Genomic DNA, 18,602 nt, shown 5'->3' with positions numbered 1-18,602 from the left:
TGTTCTTCAATTTTTATAATTTTTTCAAAAGTTTAAAAATTAATTAGGTTAAAAATGATTTTATTAATGTAGCTAAAAAATTAAATATGATCAAGTATTTTTGTATTTCCTAAAACAATTTTAATTATTAATAATGTAATTTTTATCTTTTTAATTTGTAAAAAAAAATTATTGGAAATGGGATTCTCCATTATAATTAAAAAAACAATATTAACCGAAGTTATATATATATATATATATATATAAAATAAGTGTATAATTATATTATGATAATTGATAAAGATAAATTTTATATAAATTTATTATAATTAAATTTTAAATATATTTATTATTTATAATAATTATATTGAAAATTAAAAAAAAAAAGAATCTGAACATAATTCCTTCCGTCCTCTTATTAATTTATCCAGTGATATTTATAAAAAAAAAAAACTATATTTCATTTTATTTATTTTTTTAAAAAATAAAAAATATTATTTTTTTTCAATTTCACCATTGTCTATCATTATTCTTAATGCATTTATCTTTTCATTATTTTAATTAAATACAATTATATTTGTAACACCCCAAAAATTTTAAATTTATTATTTTATGAGTATTATTGATATTTTAATTTTATTTAAATTTTAAGAAATTATTTGAGATTTTTCATATTTTAAATTCGGGTTCGATTTTTCGAAAATATAAAATTTGATGATTTTTAAAAATTTATTTAAAGACCACGTGGCAAAACTAAAAATATATTTGGGGTCTACCAATTTTTCTGAGTTTTCTGAAATTTTTTCGGAATTTTTGGACCTCGTTTTTGGTCCCGATGCAGAGTAAAAATTTAAAATTTTGTATCCTGAATCGAACCGGACAGGATCGAACCGATCGAATCGGACCAGCCTTTTCTTTTTCTTCCTCCTTCCTCCCCGCGCATCCCGACCCCTCTCTCTTTCTCTCTTTTTCTCTCTCCTCCCTCCTCCCCTTGCCGCGCCACCACTTCCCCTGCCACCCCAGCTTGCCGGCGCGCCGCCTGGAACGTTAGAAAACGACGCCTGAAGTGAAGCGACGCGCGCGCGCGACCGTTCGTCTTTCCGGCCAAAATCCGGCCACCAATCGGACCGGGTCTTGTGTCTAAACTCATCTACTCGTCGAGAGCTTTCCATAGACACCAAGAACACCGAAATCCATCGAGTGTTTTGTCCAATTTTTGCCCGGGAAGTTTTAGCCTATTTTGATTTTTGGGCTAGATTTCTCGCAAACCGTGAACCCCACGAGAAAACCGAGAGTACCAGAGCGCTCCACTCGTCGAGAGCTTCGCGGCGATATAAATTTTGAATTTTTCCAACACCGTTTTTTTCGGTGGGTCCCACGGAACTTCGCAGTGTTTTTCTGAGCATTAAATGAGCTTAGAAAATTCCGTAAAATTTATGTACTAACCCCCGTGTTGTGTGCTTCGTGTAGATATCCTCAATTCGCAGAAATTCGATAGTTGACCGGGTCTGTGAATTTCCGGTCAGACAGACCCGTTACCGGAAAAGTCTCCGAATTGGACCGAGGTTTTGGCTACCCCACCATTGTCAGACATCCCGAGCGCGTTCCCGAAGTCGAAATCAGCAAAGGTAAACCCGAACCTTGCTTTTTCGTAATTTTCTAGTGCTTAAATAGGATTAAAAATCCATAAAATATTCGTGGTAGCTCAGAAAATTATGATTCTTTTTGCAATAGCCTAGTAATATTGTTAAGGACTGCGGGGCAAAGTTTTAGAATTTTTAGAGCTTGTTTGGGTAGTTTTTGCAAAAACGATTAATTATAAGCACTAAATTGAAATTTTACATATTGTGATGGATGACTGATTTGATGGGCCCAGGAGGGGTTATGTGATGTGATTGAATTGTGGATATATGGATTGTGGATTTAGAAGTGTGTTTTGAGCCCTTTTACAGGTTGGGTAGGTTCTAGGTATAGAGGAGACTCTGCCGGATTTTCGGTACCACTTAGGACGTATTTGGTCATTTCTTGATTTGTATTGAGTCATTTGTATTAAATAATTGTAATTTAATTGTCAGGTGAGCCGGAACAGCCTTCTTCCTCCGCCCAGCCGCTACAGTGACCGTTGTCAAGTCTGTGAGTAAAATATTAATTTTAATTATAATTTCACTATTATTGTATGTTCAAGCATGCCCATGCATCACTTATATGCATATATCTATGTAGATAAACTTTAGGCACGATTTATGTTACATTCATAACTGTGAAAGTGCCATGTATGTTGTTGTGGTAATTTGGAGCAGTGTGCGTGCGTTGGCGTGCGTGTGATGTGGTGTGGACTATGGATAGGACGGGTAGACACGGCTTGAGATCATCGCTGGGACCCGATCCTTCGGGGTAGACACGGCTTGAGTTCTTCGCTGGGACCCCGATTTGGTTATTAAGTGGAAGTCCGAGCTGAGTTCTTCGTTGGCACAATTGGAATTAAGAGAGCTGTATAGGGAATCAGCTCCCATATATATTATGATTGATATTACTAGGTGCGTGAGTGCTCCAAATTACCTTTTTGATGTTATGATGTGAAATTATTGCTGGTGTTGCATTTCACTCTACAGGGTGCATTAGTTTTAGATAGTTATAGAGATTATGGTTAAAATTGATATTTTACTCTCTGAGTCGAACACTCACTCCTGTTCAACATTTTTTTAGGCTACAGGAGAATTTTATTGTGGTTAACCTGCTTTTCTCCTTCGCAGATTGTTCATCAATATTTGTGTAATTTTATTTACTCCTAGAATTTTCGCATGTGTTAGAAATATTTAAATGATTAGGTCTGTAATATAAATTATTATGTGGACCTGTAAAATTTTTATATGCATGTTTGATGGACTAGATGAGGGAGCTGAGCTCTCATTTATCTTTATGTTGATATGAGTATGTGGAGGGTGAGCTGAGCTCCCCAATTGATGAAATGTCCACTTTATGGTCGGACTCTGTCCGGTTGATTTCTTGAAATTGGGCCCAAATGGGCCTTAGAGTTGAATTAATGAATAGTTAGGCTTACTACGGGCCTCGGAGGTTAATTATTTTTTTAAAAATAGTATTATCTAATTATTTTTTTATTTTTTTATAAAAATTTTAAAAAATATTTAAAATATAACAGAGGGAATATTTTATTTTTTCATAAAAGGAATTAGTAGGAGAGATACTAATACTTGTTCCGGTATTTAATCAATAATTTTTTTTTTATTGTTTAGATTTTTATATTTTAAAAAATAAATTATTTAATCATTTAATTTACTTTCCTTAAACTTTATGTTATTCTATTTCAAATTAAAATAAAATAATCATTAATGATTAATGAAAAAACAAAATTACCCTTCTTAATCTTTGGCTAATTATACCATATTCTGAGAGTATTGATTAATTAATGTGATATGATATGATATAGTATCAAATAACAATTTATCAAATATTATGCAAAAATCAATAAATTACAATTGTTAAACTCTATTAAATTAAGTTCAAAACATTAACTTCAAGAATTAACACAGTTAATATAAGTGAATTTTTTGATTTTGTGATTACATTATAAAGAAAGTATTTTTCTTTTTAGTGTAGATTTTCTGATTATGATATGAGCTGTTTATCTTTAATTAATAAAAAAAATTAACACATGTTATTATTTAAAAAATATAAAATAAAGCATTGATTTATTTTATATATATATTGAGATAATGGAATAATTATATTATAGAATAAAAATGTCATATTTAAAATTAAAAATGAAAATAAAAGTTTTATTATCAAATTATTTGATTCTATTTAACCATCCAAACAAACTGAGACTCACAAGAGTGGCATTCAAAGTCTCCATTTCCCAACTAACCTTTCAAAATTCTCAAAAGTTGGCTTGTCATTCTCATAATCAAAGCATAAAGTGGTTTGAAGGAGAGAAGAAAAATGAATTTTGGGTAAAGAGTGATGACAACACCAACCCAATAAGATTAGCCTCTTGTATTTGCTTTTAGGATTGGGTGGGAAGGCTTTATCAATTCCACAAGCGGGATTCTCATAGACTCTCCCCCATCAAAAATTTTTCCAATCTTTCTTTTGCCTAACCACTTGCCTTTGCACTTTGTTTGTTCCTCATTTTTTTTTTCCTTAGTCTAATTAAAATGGTATGGGTGTGACTTTGAATCAAGGCAGATAATTTGGAAAACCCTTTTGCAGGCTGCAGGATTTGATTGGCTTTTTTTTATATTATTGCATGCACAAAGACTTTCATGAGATGAGTGGCCTAATTGAAACCCATGTCATTCATCCACAAATTTGGTCCAATAATTGTAGAGAAGATGAATCTGCTTAATTTAATTTCAAAATTAGCTCAATGAAAAGTTATTTGTACAAGTTTTATATGTAATACAAAATTTTTAATTTCAAATAATGTGAAATAATAAAATTATTATATTTTTAGAGTACTTACCTATTTAAAAATTAAAATTTTATAAGAATTTAATTTAATTTAATTTATAAGAACTTTGGGGATAAGAGAAGAAGGGATGTAAGACTTGGGACTTGCCATATCAATCACAAAACATGGAAGAGACATTAGATATAATCATGGAAATCGAAAATTGGGCCTCAGGCTGCTCCCTCAGGGCTCAAATGAAATGACAAAACTGAAATTTACACATACACTTCTTTGCCATGCCTTGCAAGACATCCATTGAATCACTAAATCACTAGTCCACTAGCTAAATTATCACTAGGCCTTGTGTTTGATTAGTTTCTCCGATGGAAATCAAGAGAATAAAAACTTAAGTAGTATTTGGTATAAATGAATTCTACAATTCTTCAATTCTTCCAGGTAATAAAAATTGCAAAGGCAAAAATGACGTAGACCAAGTAGAGTTTGTCAGCATTTCACCTGTTGCTCTTCAAATAGAGCTAAGCCCGATGATCCAATGTATCCTTGCCCTAACCACACGCCGAATCCACAACTCTAACCCACACATTTAAAAAGCAGGCCTAGAGCCTGGAACCAAAACAAACCCGGCAATTATGAGGCTCCAACCCGACAAGTATGACCCGGTAAGCTTTCTCCCAACCTCGCGGGGTAGGAGCCCTACCCACCATTGCGGCATGTTGCTAGCACAACCTCAGTCGACCGTCGCCAAATTAGAGAAGAAGAAACGGGAGGACCTCATACTAATGGCTAATCCACGCCCAAACAAAATTCCTTCGACAAAAAATCTTCAGTCTCTTGTATATCAGTCTTCTATCATTTTTCATATCACAGTCTCCTCCACAATTCATTGTCAAGTTTTGGTAAATCTATAATTAATTCAGAAAAAATCTTCAATTTCTCCCTTTTATAAAAAAATTTTCAATATCTTACATACATCGTCTCTCACATTATAGGTCTCCTACGCAGCCCCTTCTCAAACTTTGGTATTATGAATAATTATTTACAAAAAAATATGCAACATTTATAAAAAATTTATTGGATAAAATATATAAAGTTTGTAAAATTTTAATGAAGTAAAATCATAGAATTTACCTTAAAAATTTATAATTCTATAATAAAAGGTAAAATTAATAACTAATTTTATTTGCATTTTGACCAATTCATTTTATTTCTGGGTGGAATATTTAAAACATGCAACATTTGTATTTAAAAATCATTTCATGAACATTACATGAAGAAATCCAACGCCAATAATATATTAGATAGTAAATCAACTATCATGATTAATTTGTATTTGATATGATATATTTAAATATAAAATTATGCAAAAAACTTACTAATAAACGTATTTAAAAAAATTATTTTTTATTTAAGTTAAAAATTAAAATTTTATCTTATTTTCTACCTCCTTGTGAAATTTTTATCATTAATATGTACACTATGAGTCTTGAACTTCACGGCAAATTCTATATTTCATGCAACTTAGTTTATAAAAATTAAAAACATTAAATGTAACTATCAATCCATCTCCCTAAGAAATTTATATGAAAGGAAAATTGAAATTGTCAGACTACCAAATATGACTTGGCTGATTATTATATCATTCTTACTAGCGCGTCCACAAAAAATGATTTCAATCTAGAACAGTTGAATTCTTCGTGCTTGCCTTGCTTTACTAAGGTTTAATTGAATGTGGAAAAATCTTGGCAGCAGCCGTGGAGTTGGACCATGCTAGCATTGACAGAAACTTATCCAGAAAAAATAGAAATTGGATTTGTTAATTATATCCTTCCCCTCAAAATGCAAGCATAACAATTCAATATCTATTGTTTTTTCCTTCTCTCCTCTCACATCCATTTTTTTTTCCTGGAAGTGGGAAGTAGGAATTAGAAACATTTACAGGTCAATTGCATTCCAATTGCAGAAGCACAAGTTCTTTCCCACTATGCAAATAAACGGAAAGTTGATCTGTTAACTTCATAAAGATGCTATTCAAAAACAACGTAAATTTTCACAGCAGAAGGTACAATTGGAATGGATATAGCCATAATGGCAAAATTCCCATCACTCCAGATTCTGGAATATGCCTTTCAAATAGTTGCAAAACTAGAACATTTGACACTAGCTCAAAGTTCTCATTACAAACAAACAATTCCAATGGGGATTCTGCATGAAGTCAGAAAAGCACTTGGAAGAAAAGAAAATCATCTAATGCCAATGAAAAAACAAATATACAAAGCAATGCGACACTAATTTGAACCTGTAATGTATGCCACCACAATGCCAAGCTTTGGCTATCTGTCGTGAACCAATCCTCTGATGCATGGTTCATGCTGCCTATAGCCAACTGAGTCCGTCCTATTGAACCCAAGAATATTCAGTGTGTCTCCTAAAACTTGCATTGTGTGAAACCCACGGGCTAGACTCCCCATATGGAATATAATTAATAAGACAGGAACATTCAGTGACCACAAACAAAACAAAATCATTTAACTGTTTGGTTTAGACAGCATAGGATTGACCAGTGAGCCCATCATGGAGTTGCAATGAACCATCCTTCATCAGGTTGAGGCTCAAACTCTTGAATCTCTCCCTTGAATATTGTCTAGATGCCTTTCTCCAGTCAGTTCCAGCTTTCATCATAGCAACAAATTCTTCATAACTAATGCATCCATCCTGAAAAATAAAAATGAAAAATATATTGATCAACTGTACAAAATTATTGAGTGGGTAGCAGGGAATATTTCAACCACTCCAGTCCAGATTGTTGACCGGATGCTAACTTTTCTAATATTAAGCATTTTGATAACCAACCAAGGACTTTTTAAAGATACTTTTAATTGATGTTTCTAAATGAATCTGTAGAAAGATGGTACTCAGGAGTCATACCTTGTCAGTGTCAACTTCACGCATGATGTCTTTCAGCACATCATTATCCGTTTCACCAGATTCATCTGCCAAGGCCTCTCGTAGCTCATCTAATTCTATATATCCACTACCATCCTTATCAAAAAACATAAATGCCCTGCGGAAGTGTTCATCATTCTCCATCTTCTGCAAATGAATTGTTACAGCTACGAACTCCCCATAGTCCAGCACTCCATTCCCATCAACATCAGCCTAAAAAAAAAGGTAAAATGTAGATTCCACTGTCAAAACTTAGGATTAAACCTAAAGGTAATTAACAATTGCCTGAAATCTAGGATGCTGTACACAAATATGAAAAATGATAATGAAGGCTAATGGGAAAGTTATAACGTTGTAGGACCTCATAGAGGCAAAAACAAACTATAATTAAGGGGAAAAAAAGACTAAATGCAAGTGTGGATTTAATCCGCCAGAGTCTTTTAAGATTGCGCACAGCATGCAATAATCATTCAGCGCTCTTGGTGGCAATGCTGCAATTCTGTATACAATAGAGTTGTGTAAATACTTAATTTCATCAACTTGTAAAGCATTATCAACAATCACACATCACTGAAGGCTTTGTCAGGCATGAAACAAAAGAAGTGAGGATTTCAATTAAGTAATGAGGGGAGAGGGGAGAGGGGGGAGAGCTTAGACGGTATTGTTGTCATTTAAACACTGAGAAGGAATATTAAAAACAAAGATTCCAGAGTGCATTTGCTACAAATATATTCAGAGTCAACGGAAAGAAACACACAATACAAACAGACACAAGTTATCATCAAAAATTGTATAAGCATGTAACTGATAGGCCAACTGTCACACACAAGGATGACAAAATAACAATTCAGGTGGTTTTCCGTCCAAATGTATTTTCCAGATCAGTATGGCAGAGCATGAGAGGTATTTAGTTATTCGATAACCCAAAATGCAAGGTAAAGTTTACATTTGATTAGTTAAATGTAAAATTCAGCACCAGATCTAGCACTGATGATAGCAGAAGGTATGATATAACATATAAATAATCAAAATCAAAATAGTGTCCATAAATAAATTTGGACATGGAAAAAGATAAATATAAGAGTTTACCACTTCCATAAGCATCTTTATCTCTGGTTCAGCCAGCTGTGAACCAACCTTCCGAAGACCAGCCCTCAGTTCCTCATACGTTACTTTTCCATCATTATCAGTATCCATCAATGCAAACATGTCTCTGATTACTTCAACCTCTTCAAGAGATAGGTGTTCCGCAATTACCTATAGCATATGCCCTCAAATGATTACAATTTTACATCGCAATAATAATGGTCAGAATCTGGGCTGATTATAACGCATAAACCAAGAGATGCTTTACCCGCAATGCTTTCTTCTTAAACCTATTCATCAATGAAAACTGCTTAAGCCTTGTCCTCACAATGTCTCCCAATGGGGCATTTGGAGCTTTCTTTGCATTTTGTAGCCAGGGATGTTCTACCAACAAAAGAAATGAAAAGGCACAAGTTGGTACAACTCTTTTACAAACACTGGCTATAAAAGCCATGTTGCAGGATTAATTAATTAAACATCATAACAATATAGAAATATTTTGATAGGAAAGCTAGACACGTATCACAACTTGAATAAATTGCCTCCTGAGTCCTGGTTATACTGAGGTTTCTGCATTAAACAAGTGGAATACATCGCGTGCTATTAGCAAAAAGATTAGTCCTCTTCTGCCAAAAGTGTCTGATAAAAAACAGACAAGCATTCAATGACTGTCATATAATTTAAGAAATTAAGGACACAGTTATGCTTGCATTACTTTTAGCTGCATATCCTGAAGCAAGATTCTTTTGGTGGTTGAATTTTCAAAAAAAAAAATCACTTTTGATATTGCAATAAGCAATTTGAAAGTACTTTTTTAGCAGTATTCATGTTTTTATGATCAACACATGTCAAATACTGAAAACCATTTTTAATTGTTTTTAATCAATACATACACAATGGTGCCTTTAAAAAAATAACTACAACAATAACAATGCATAGAGAAAATTGCTTTGAAATGGCCTAACACACAGGAAGAGCACATTAAGGAGCCTCTGTCACTCTTACAGTTTTCATTTGTGGGCTGGAACATGCCTAACTTCAGGTAAAGAAATGCTCAGTCAATAGAAAAATTGAAGGGACTTGGACTAAAAAGTCAAACAGCACTTATTCATAATATGAAATTTAAAGATAGCACAAAGAACCTTATCTCTGATCAGTATTTTTTAAAAAATTCTAGGAATTATCATTTTGAAAGATGTGGAAGTAAAAGAATATTAAAGGGCTTGGTATCTTCAACTTGTAGATATTTAAAAGTTTTTCCCCTGCAATACACGTCTTCCAAAATTCCTTTATACTTTCTGCACCAACATGTAACTAAATCGGAAAGGAAGAGATATAATCCATGGTTTATCACCTTCGAAATAGTTGAATTTCTCCCTATCTGTGGACTTGTAATACTCCGCCATTAGAAGCATGGTGATACACAATGTTCTCATTTTCATCAGGCCAATTCCCTCAAACCACATTCCTACTAAATCTTGGAGAAACAACATGGCCTATAATCTAAATGGGCATTCTCCTCTTCAATCCCCAAAAACAAAGTTGTAAAACTTTAATGATTCTTTCAGAAAACTAGTGAAGGGGTTACAATTCTTCGAGATAAACAAGCCAGCAAATATGTCTAAACCAGCATAGCATCGGTGTATCATGTCAAATGTTTTATTGCTGTCCAAGTAAAATAACTATAATCTGGAAAGTGGAGATCAGAAACCAATATTGTTTTCACATTAATCCACAGTGCAATCCTAACAATTTTTTGTGTCTGAGGTTGTTGCTATGTGTCCCTATCATTAACACATACTTCACAATAAGAGAGCCACCAACATGTAAAAACTCAGCAAACTACACAACAAGGCAAACTCTAAAAGGACTTACCAAGCACCTGTTGAGCAGTCAAGCGCTTTTTAGGATCTGGCTCCAACATCTGCCGAACAAGACTCTTAGCACTGTCTGAAATCTGAGGCCATGGTTCTCTCTTAAAATCAATCACTCCCCTCAGAATTGCCAGAGCAACACCCTGCTCAGTCTCTGCCATAATCAATAAAAAAATAGAAAGTACTTCACAATCTAACCAAAATAGTTTACTCACCATATATCAACACTTCACATACCTGCCCAAAATGGAGGAACGCCACATAATAAAATATAAAGTATCACTCCAGCACTCCACACATCAACCTCTGGACCATAATTACGCCTCAACACTTCTGGTGCCATGTAATATGGACTCCCAACAATCTCTGTAAACCTCTCTCCTGTCACAAATATTCAAAACCTCATAATTTGAACCAGAATCAAGCATAAAAACCACACACACATACAACTACAGAACATTCTTCCATCTGCAAGACTCAAAATTGGTAATTAAAACTCATAATTTAAAAACAATCTCATGAGAACTCACAAAATTTTCCCCCAAATTTCAAAGAATAATCTAACAGAAAAATACAAAATTACCCACCCAAAAGGCCAAGTGTCGACTGTTAACCAAAGTCCTAGTACGAAATCCAAAACCCAAACTCAAGCATAAAATCCAGCTCAAACCCATAATCAAACAAAACCCCGTCCACCCCAAAAACTCGATATTCTGCGACCACCAAGAAAACCATAAAGCTAATCTTTTAAAAAAATAATGAGAGTAAATTAACGTTTACAAAAATTTAAATAGAGAAACAAATCAGGCACGAACCTGGCCTGAAAAATACTGAGAGTCCAAAATCAATAGCCTTAAGCACGGAATTCTCTTTCTTATTAGCAAACAGAAAATTCTCGGGTTTCAAGTCTCTATGCATAACTCCATTCTCATGACACATCCTAACTACCTCAGCTATCGTCCTGGCAACATTGGCTGCCGCTCTCTCGCTGTAATGTCCTCTGGCTACTATCCTGTCGAACAGCTCCCCTCCCTCGCACAACTCCATCACCAAATGCACGTTTTCATGGTCCTCGTAAGTCGCTTTCAGCTTCACTATATTTGGGTGGTCCGGTAAGCGGGACATGATCGCCACTTCCCTTCTCACGTCCTCTATATCCACCGCCGTCCGTAGTTTTCGCTTGGAAATCGACTTGCATGCCAACGCATCTTTAGTCTCTCGGTCAGTACACAAATATGTGATGCCGAATTCTCCCCGGCCGAGTTCACGGCCCAGAATGTACTTGTCACCAATCCGAGGGCGGTGGCTGAGGGGAATCACGTCTTTCAATACCCGGATCGGAGCCGGGGATCGGACAGATTCCTCCGCATAGGGATTTGGCTTCCGATCTTTGGACTTCTTCTTGCGTCTGTGATTTGTACGGTGCGTCTTGGACTCCGGGCTGGAGTCTGGTCTCACACAGGTGTTACAGTTTCCCATACTCTGTGATGCTTAAAGGCTTGAGAGAAAAAAACAAAAGGGAAGAAAGGTTTAAGGTGGTTCTGAATTGTGGCGAAAGAAGGGTTTCGGCCTTTCTGGGCGGTGAACGGCGGTGGAGAAGGATGGGGAGATGGAGGTCCAGCGGGAAATGATTGGGTTGGGTAGGAGGAAGAGGGAGGGAGAAGAAAACGCGGGGTTTAGTTGAGGAAAGGAAGGCTTTTTGAAAAATCAATGTAATTATCTTCTTCAATGGTTAATGATACTTTAATTAAAATATTACCAAATAATTATCTATTGGTAATTAAATTTAATCTCTTGTATTAGTCTACCAGACGCATGATTGATTTGTATTCTCAGGTCCGACCTAAGAAAGAATTTACTCCATTTTATTGATTGATAAGAATATATTTTTTTTGTAATTTATTAATAAAAATGATTTAATTAATTAATTAATTACATTAGCCGCTTCCTAATTTGCATATTAAAAAAGAATTTTTGTTACAATACCTCGTTGGTGGCAACGGTCCAAATGATTCACGGGGCCCACGAGCTCACAGAGAAAAACGTAATCCGCATGCAGAGAATAAATCAGGTTGGACCGTTGAGGTTAGTAATAAAAAATACTTGGCAGACGTAAATGAACGGTTGAGATCTTGCTGGCATGGAGTAGTTGAGGTTGGTCACCGGTTGAAGATGGACGGCATCTAGTGGTGGTAGGCTATGCCACGCCTGGACTTGGCGGTAGCTTTGGAACCCAACAATTAGAAGTTTTACTTTAATTGAATTTGAGTTGGACCGTCTTCCCACTCGTTAGTTATCACTTGGACTCGGACAGACTGCTGAGTCATAATAATTTAATTTATTTTAAATTTAAAATAAATAAATTATATTTTATTAAAATTACATAAACACGAGATTCCTCTTTGGATACTCTAGTTGATTTCCAATTGTAATATGATATTGGGTTTGCCGGGAGGCAAATTAAGGAGTTTCCAAGTTAATTGTTCTTTATATCTGTATCTTGTCAATTAGATTTGATAGTTACTGTGGATCCTTTTAAATGACCATCATCTTCTCATTTCCTGCAAATATTTTTCTATGTAAAGTTTTTGTTCAGATTGAAGATGGAGAGGGTGGGATATAGACAATGGCAGGCGGAGACTGGGTCAAGAAGAAGAAAAGTCTTAAAGCGGCTAGACCTGCTGTTTCCATGGAAAATTTTTAAGATTCCACCTCCAAACTAAGTCAACAAAAATGATGAGACTACTTTGCTTTAAATTAGCCTCATTAATAACCTTTAATTCAATAGTACAGATCATCTTTAAAAATGTGATATATAAAATTAAAAAAAAAAATCTAACTATACTTTATACAATAGTCATTTTTTTAATTCAGGACTATATAATAAAAAATATTCATTTCTCTTTCTTATTATAAAAATAAATAATATTAAAATAATTAGATTAGAGACTCAAACTCAAAATTTTCTCATTTTTGGCAATTTAAAAATGGAGAAAGACTAATAATGTATACGATAATTATCTTTAGCACTATCATATATCAAATTAAAAAAAAAAATCTAACATATGCTAAAATTTTCTCTTTCCTCAATGATAAATTATATAATAAAGTAGTGATTCCATGTAAGATATTGATACTAACCATTCAAAATTGAGTCAAATAGTCAGCACTCGGTTGAAGAATCCAACGTGACAGTCAAAATATTAACGCTCAGTCAAATAATCAGAACAAATGAGAAAATAATTGTTAGGGAACCCGACCGAGTAAAAGATAGCTTAAGACAATTAGATCGAGCAAAAGAATACTCGATTCGGTGGGATTGAACGAACACAAATAAGCAGAAAATGAACAAGTGGAGATGCTCGCCCTGCAAATCGAGCAATGACTATACTGAGCATTCATAATACCAGTTAATGATAATACAAAATCTTTAGAAGAAAATATCAGAACGTTAGTCAAATATTCAAAATTCATGCAGATAACTACAACGCCTATAAATATGAGAAGCATATATTAGTGAGGTATATTTACTGTGCCAAATTAACTATTAGTCTATAAATATGAGAAGCAAATATTAATCAGGTATATTTATTGTGCCGAATTAACTATAAAACTCTTCTTTATTCACTTCTACCAACAACTCTAACTTGAGTATCAGAGTGACTGGCCAATAGGCAACTAACCTCACTATTGTCCTTGTTTTTAGGCTTACTTGACACTTGAACTAGTCTTCAGAAACTCACGCAACATAAGATATCCTACATGAAAAAACAATCTAACACAAAATGTAAATATGTATGTGTGTATCAATATTGATATATAAGTGGTTACAAAAATTCATAACTATCAATATTAACCATATATATATATATGTATATATAATTATTGTTTATTTATCATGTGTCAATTGCTAGCATGAAATCACTGTAATACTCAAAAATTTTTCTCCCTCAACCCCACCACCACACTGCCAGCCCCACTCTCCCTTACCGCCAAAGAAACAATCTCCAATCTTAAAACCAGTAATGCACTTTTCCTTTTATGCTAAAACTTGATTAAAACAATCTATTTTTACTGTTAGTAATGATAATAATCAAAATCAGATTGAATATCAGCTTCTAAATACAAGAAATAGGGAATTCATACGCTTGATGTAACAAAAATTAAAAATCAGAATCATTAGTGCCACATTTTGAGATTTGATTATCGTAAACGCCTTCCAACCCAACATAATTGTAAGATTAATTAGTTTATTAATGACTATAAATATGATATAATTTATAAGTAATAATAATGACAATAATTACAGAAATCTGTAATAACTTGATTTTGTTTTATTATATATAGTTTCTTCTTCAAGTTTCTATGCTTTTGCAATTGATGCTACTATCATAATTAGATCATCTTTATGCTTTCAACCACCAAAATATCCTTTTTTTTTTTTTAATCTCAATGATTATTTCATGTGTGTTTTAATTTCTAGCTTAATTTACTCCAAAATAGTCAGATTCATTTCTAAATAAATTGAAATTATTGAATTAATAATTTAATAAATATTAATTACACTTGCAACATTGAATTAAAATTACACTTGAAAGATAAATACTAAAATATTTAGCATACAAGCTTGTCTTCTTAGTTGCATTTCCAGTCATTCGAGGGTACTGCTAAATGCCAAATTAAAAGATTTTGGTCCATAAGGTTTCCAATAGAGTTTAGAGAAGGCAATGCGGCAATGCTGTTGCCTAGACTAAAAGACAGAAAAAAAAGTTAATAATAATTGAGTCTGAATTATAGAATGCCTTAAAAATAATATATTTGATAAATACTCATAGGAAAAAGATAAAAGGAATTGTCCCATGAAATTGAAATATTTGTATTTGTTGTCAGATGACCTACGGCACACTCCATACTTCTTGTGCATTTTGGTCTCTCGTCTATTGAAATGCCTTGCCATGGTTGCTATGACATTTAAGCTTTCGTAATTGTTATTTGATGCCTCTCATGTCAAGGTCCTATGCTTTTGTTCCTTATAATTTAATTTGTTGGGCTTAATTTGAATATTATTAAAATCGATTTTATCGGTTTGATTTGGTGAAACACAATAAATCTATTTAAATCAACTCATATATTATCCTGATTTCAGTGGGCCAATAAATATAATTAAATATAAAAGGGCATTTGGAGTTTTTGGCATTGATAATAGGTTTGATTCAAAGTTATAATAATGGGGAATGATATCAAGTCAAGCTTTTCCTGTTCTGCAAAAAATGTATAAAGCAAAGTTTATTTTAGGGACAAAGCTTATATAATAAAAGGGTAAAAGAAGAAAGCACCCCCACCTCATGCAAGGGATGTTGAGTTAAAGAAAGATCCAATTTGGGTTCAAATCAAACGCCAAAAGCAATGATGGAAAGACTCCTTGAAGGGAGGGAACTTTATAACCTGGCATGGCTGGTAGGCCAATCACCAAAGTTTCATCTTAAAATTAAATGAAAAAAAAAAAAAAACTTTGTTGTTGCTGTATGCATGACCACCATGATGATGTTCGATGATGGGTTGCAATCCAAAAGCATGTGCTGCACCTCCCAGCTCATTCCCCACGCCAACTGCATAAAGCAGGTTTTCAAGCTTTTCCCTTTCTGAAACTCCTTTTTGATTTGAAAAGTGGAAATTCATGGAGTATAATGCGAAATGCAGCTGGGTTTTCTTCAGATACCACATACCAATTAAAACAAAAAAGGGAATTCATAAGCTCACTCATAAATTCAGGGCCTATGTGTTCTCAGATGTGAGATTCTTTCTATTCCTGAGTAGCACCTAAAATAGATAGAGCGTGGAGATGTTAGTAACTTTGAAATCGTCACAGAGATATTAATTTGGCCCTGTCCATGTCAAGTAGAGAAAGGGAATCTGTCATGATAGCTTACGCCATTGTGTAAGCTTTCCAGTTTCCATAATTTATTATCCATTATGAAAATTGGCTACTATTACACATACCTGCAGAATGCTTTAAAGGCCAAGAAGCAATTTCCACAGATGTCCATCCCTCAACACATCCACTTACACCACCTTCTCTAACCTCGTGCTTCTATAATTATCAACCCATTGAACAATCAAAACAGCTTATCTAAGTTTCATTTTCGGTCCCCCTTTATCATATGTGACCTTAAGAAAATTTTATGTAACGTTAAAATTTTCTTTTCTTTAATTTATGAAAAGAAAAGAAAAGAAAAGAAAAGAAAAGAAAGTCTCCTGTCAAAGCGCCAACAACGGGCGAGGATATGGCCTCAAAAAATAATAATGGGTTTTGAGGCCGGTGCTATTGGGCCGGCTCTGTCTGTGGATCGAAGCGAGTAGCGAGAGTATGTGCATAAACGGAGAGTGGAGATCATAGAGGTGGAGCCGACCAAATTCAACAAAAGAATCGGCCCCAAAAATCACGGGATTCTTCCGTTTATTTATCCAATGTCAACATAAGCTTGAGCAACAAGAAACATTTCATTCCTTTGTAATATTACTCTACTGCTTATCTACCATAACCCCGTGGTCATTCTTCATTTGCTCAAATCACGGGATTCTTAAGGTTCGTTTTTTTTTTTTTTTAACCGCTCATGCATACTCAATAGCATTTTCAACAGAACCATGTAATGAATTATTATATGTGGTATTATACTTAAATCTATTTTAGTGCTTGTACAAAAGTGGAAGCTAAACAAATAATAACTAATTAGAATATAATTAAAATAATAATATTCCAAACAATGCTATTAAATTAATAATTTATATATTAAATTTTTTAACAAATAAAATAATTTCAATTATTGTTATATTATAATTATATTAGATATAAATAATTTTTTTGTCATATTAATGGGCTTGACTATAATGGATTGAAATATTAAAATAATTTTATTTATTTTATAAAAGAAAATTGATAAAAATTAAGATAGTTAAAATATTTTATATATATATATATAAAATAATATGATTTTTATAATATTATTTTATAATATTCTCACGTGATATTTTTTACTTTTTTAATTTTTAATTAATTAATTACTTTAAATTATAATTAAATTTTAATTCCTCAATTATATATGAAATTATAAATTATTTAATAGTTACAATGTATTAACATATATTAATTATACATATTTATATATTTATACTTATTATATATATATATATTATATAAATAAAATTTATTATTTTATTATAAAATCTTTAATAAAAAGTTTGAGATATAAAAATAATAAAAATAAAATATATAATAATTAATAAAAATTTAAGATATCATATTATTTTTATATATTAAAATTAAAAATATATAAATAAAAATTATTAATACCTATGTATATTAATACGAGCAATTTCTTAATTTATATATTATAATTAAAGAATTTCATTATTAATTAAAGAAATAATTTGATTCAATCTCACATGTTTTTTGTAATGAAAAATTAAAATAATATTTGCATTCCCATTATGAAGGAAAATATTAATTAAAAGGTATATTCTATAATGACTTTATTTAAGACAAAGTAAAATTTATTTAAAATAAAGTAAAATTACTTAATTACAATAAATAAGATGATGTAATAAAATTTTATTAATAAGTTGTCATATTTTTTCATAAAATAATAAATTATAAAGAATTTATTAACTTAATGAAAAAATAATTATTACAGAAATTTTATGTAATATAAATGGGTAATATATTTTTATAATTTTTTAATATAACTTATTGCATATAATTTATATATTAAAATTTTTAAAATGTATTATATATGTGTTTTTTTCATATTAAAAAATTTTATTTTTTTAAATTAATATTTTTTTCATAATTAATAATTTTATAAAAAATATTAATTTGTAAAAATAAAAATTTTATTAAATTATTTTATTTTTCATAATAAAATAATTTTATTTTGAAATATATTAAATAATAAAAAAAATATATCTAATTAATAATATAAATAAATAGAAATTTAGTGCCTATTCTTTGAAAGTTAAAAAAATTTTTTTTGAATAAAAGTATTATTAAATATTGTTAAACAAATAATTTAAAAAAATAATTTTATTATTTTAATATTTTTATTATTAAAATTTATTATATTTAATTTTAAATTATTTTTTAATATATTTTTTTATATATTTACGAAAATAATTTTTGTAATAAAAATTTTAATAATAATATTAAATAAGCTCTTGGATGGTTAAAAAAAAAATAAAAAATAAAAAAAATAAAATAAAATAAGGGAAGGGACTTGTTCACCCTAAACGCG

At 31.9% G+C, this 18,602-nt stretch overlaps 1 protein-coding gene across 1 annotated transcript; it reads right to left on the bottom strand.

Annotated features, from left to right (window-relative positions):
* Positions 1-6,488: 6,488 nt before the first annotated feature.
* Positions 6,489-12,022, bottom strand: LOC110664003 (calcium-dependent protein kinase 10). Its single transcript, XM_021823522.2, has 7 exons — positions 11,130-12,022; positions 10,552-10,695; positions 10,316-10,468; positions 8,709-8,824; positions 8,444-8,611; positions 7,337-7,567; positions 6,489-7,123 (listed from the first exon to the last, which is right to left on the bottom strand). The coding sequence occupies exons 1-7, from the start codon at positions 11,791-11,793 to the stop codon at positions 6,950-6,952; spliced, it is 1,650 nt and encodes a 549-aa protein (XP_021679214.2). The 5' UTR covers positions 11,794-12,022; the 3' UTR covers positions 6,489-6,949.
* Between the last annotated feature and the right edge of the window lie 6,580 nt (positions 12,023-18,602).

The sequence above is a fragment of the Hevea brasiliensis genome, chromosome 17 (assembly GCF_030052815.1).
Source record: "Hevea brasiliensis isolate MT/VB/25A 57/8 chromosome 17, ASM3005281v1, whole genome shotgun sequence".
Lineage (NCBI taxonomy): Eukaryota > Viridiplantae > Streptophyta > Magnoliopsida > Malpighiales > Euphorbiaceae > Hevea > Hevea brasiliensis.
The sequence above is the reverse complement of the archived record's forward strand: the minus strand, read 5'-3'. Positions and strand labels throughout refer to the sequence as shown.

Bases quoted from the DNA above. Each gene is read 5' to 3' on its own strand.
- LOC110664003 (XM_021823522.2), bottom strand. From the start codon at position 11,793: ATGGGAAACTGTAACACCTGTGTGAGACCAGACTCCAGCCCGGAGTCC. The intron at 10,696-11,129 runs GTTCGTGCCTGA...TATTTGTGACAG, and splicing joins CTCAGTATTTTTCAGGCCAG to GAGAGAGGTTTACAGAGATT. The intron at 10,469-10,551 runs GTATGTGAAGTG...TGATTATGGCAG, and splicing joins CGTTCCTCCATTTTGGGCAG to AGACTGAGCAGGGTGTTGCT.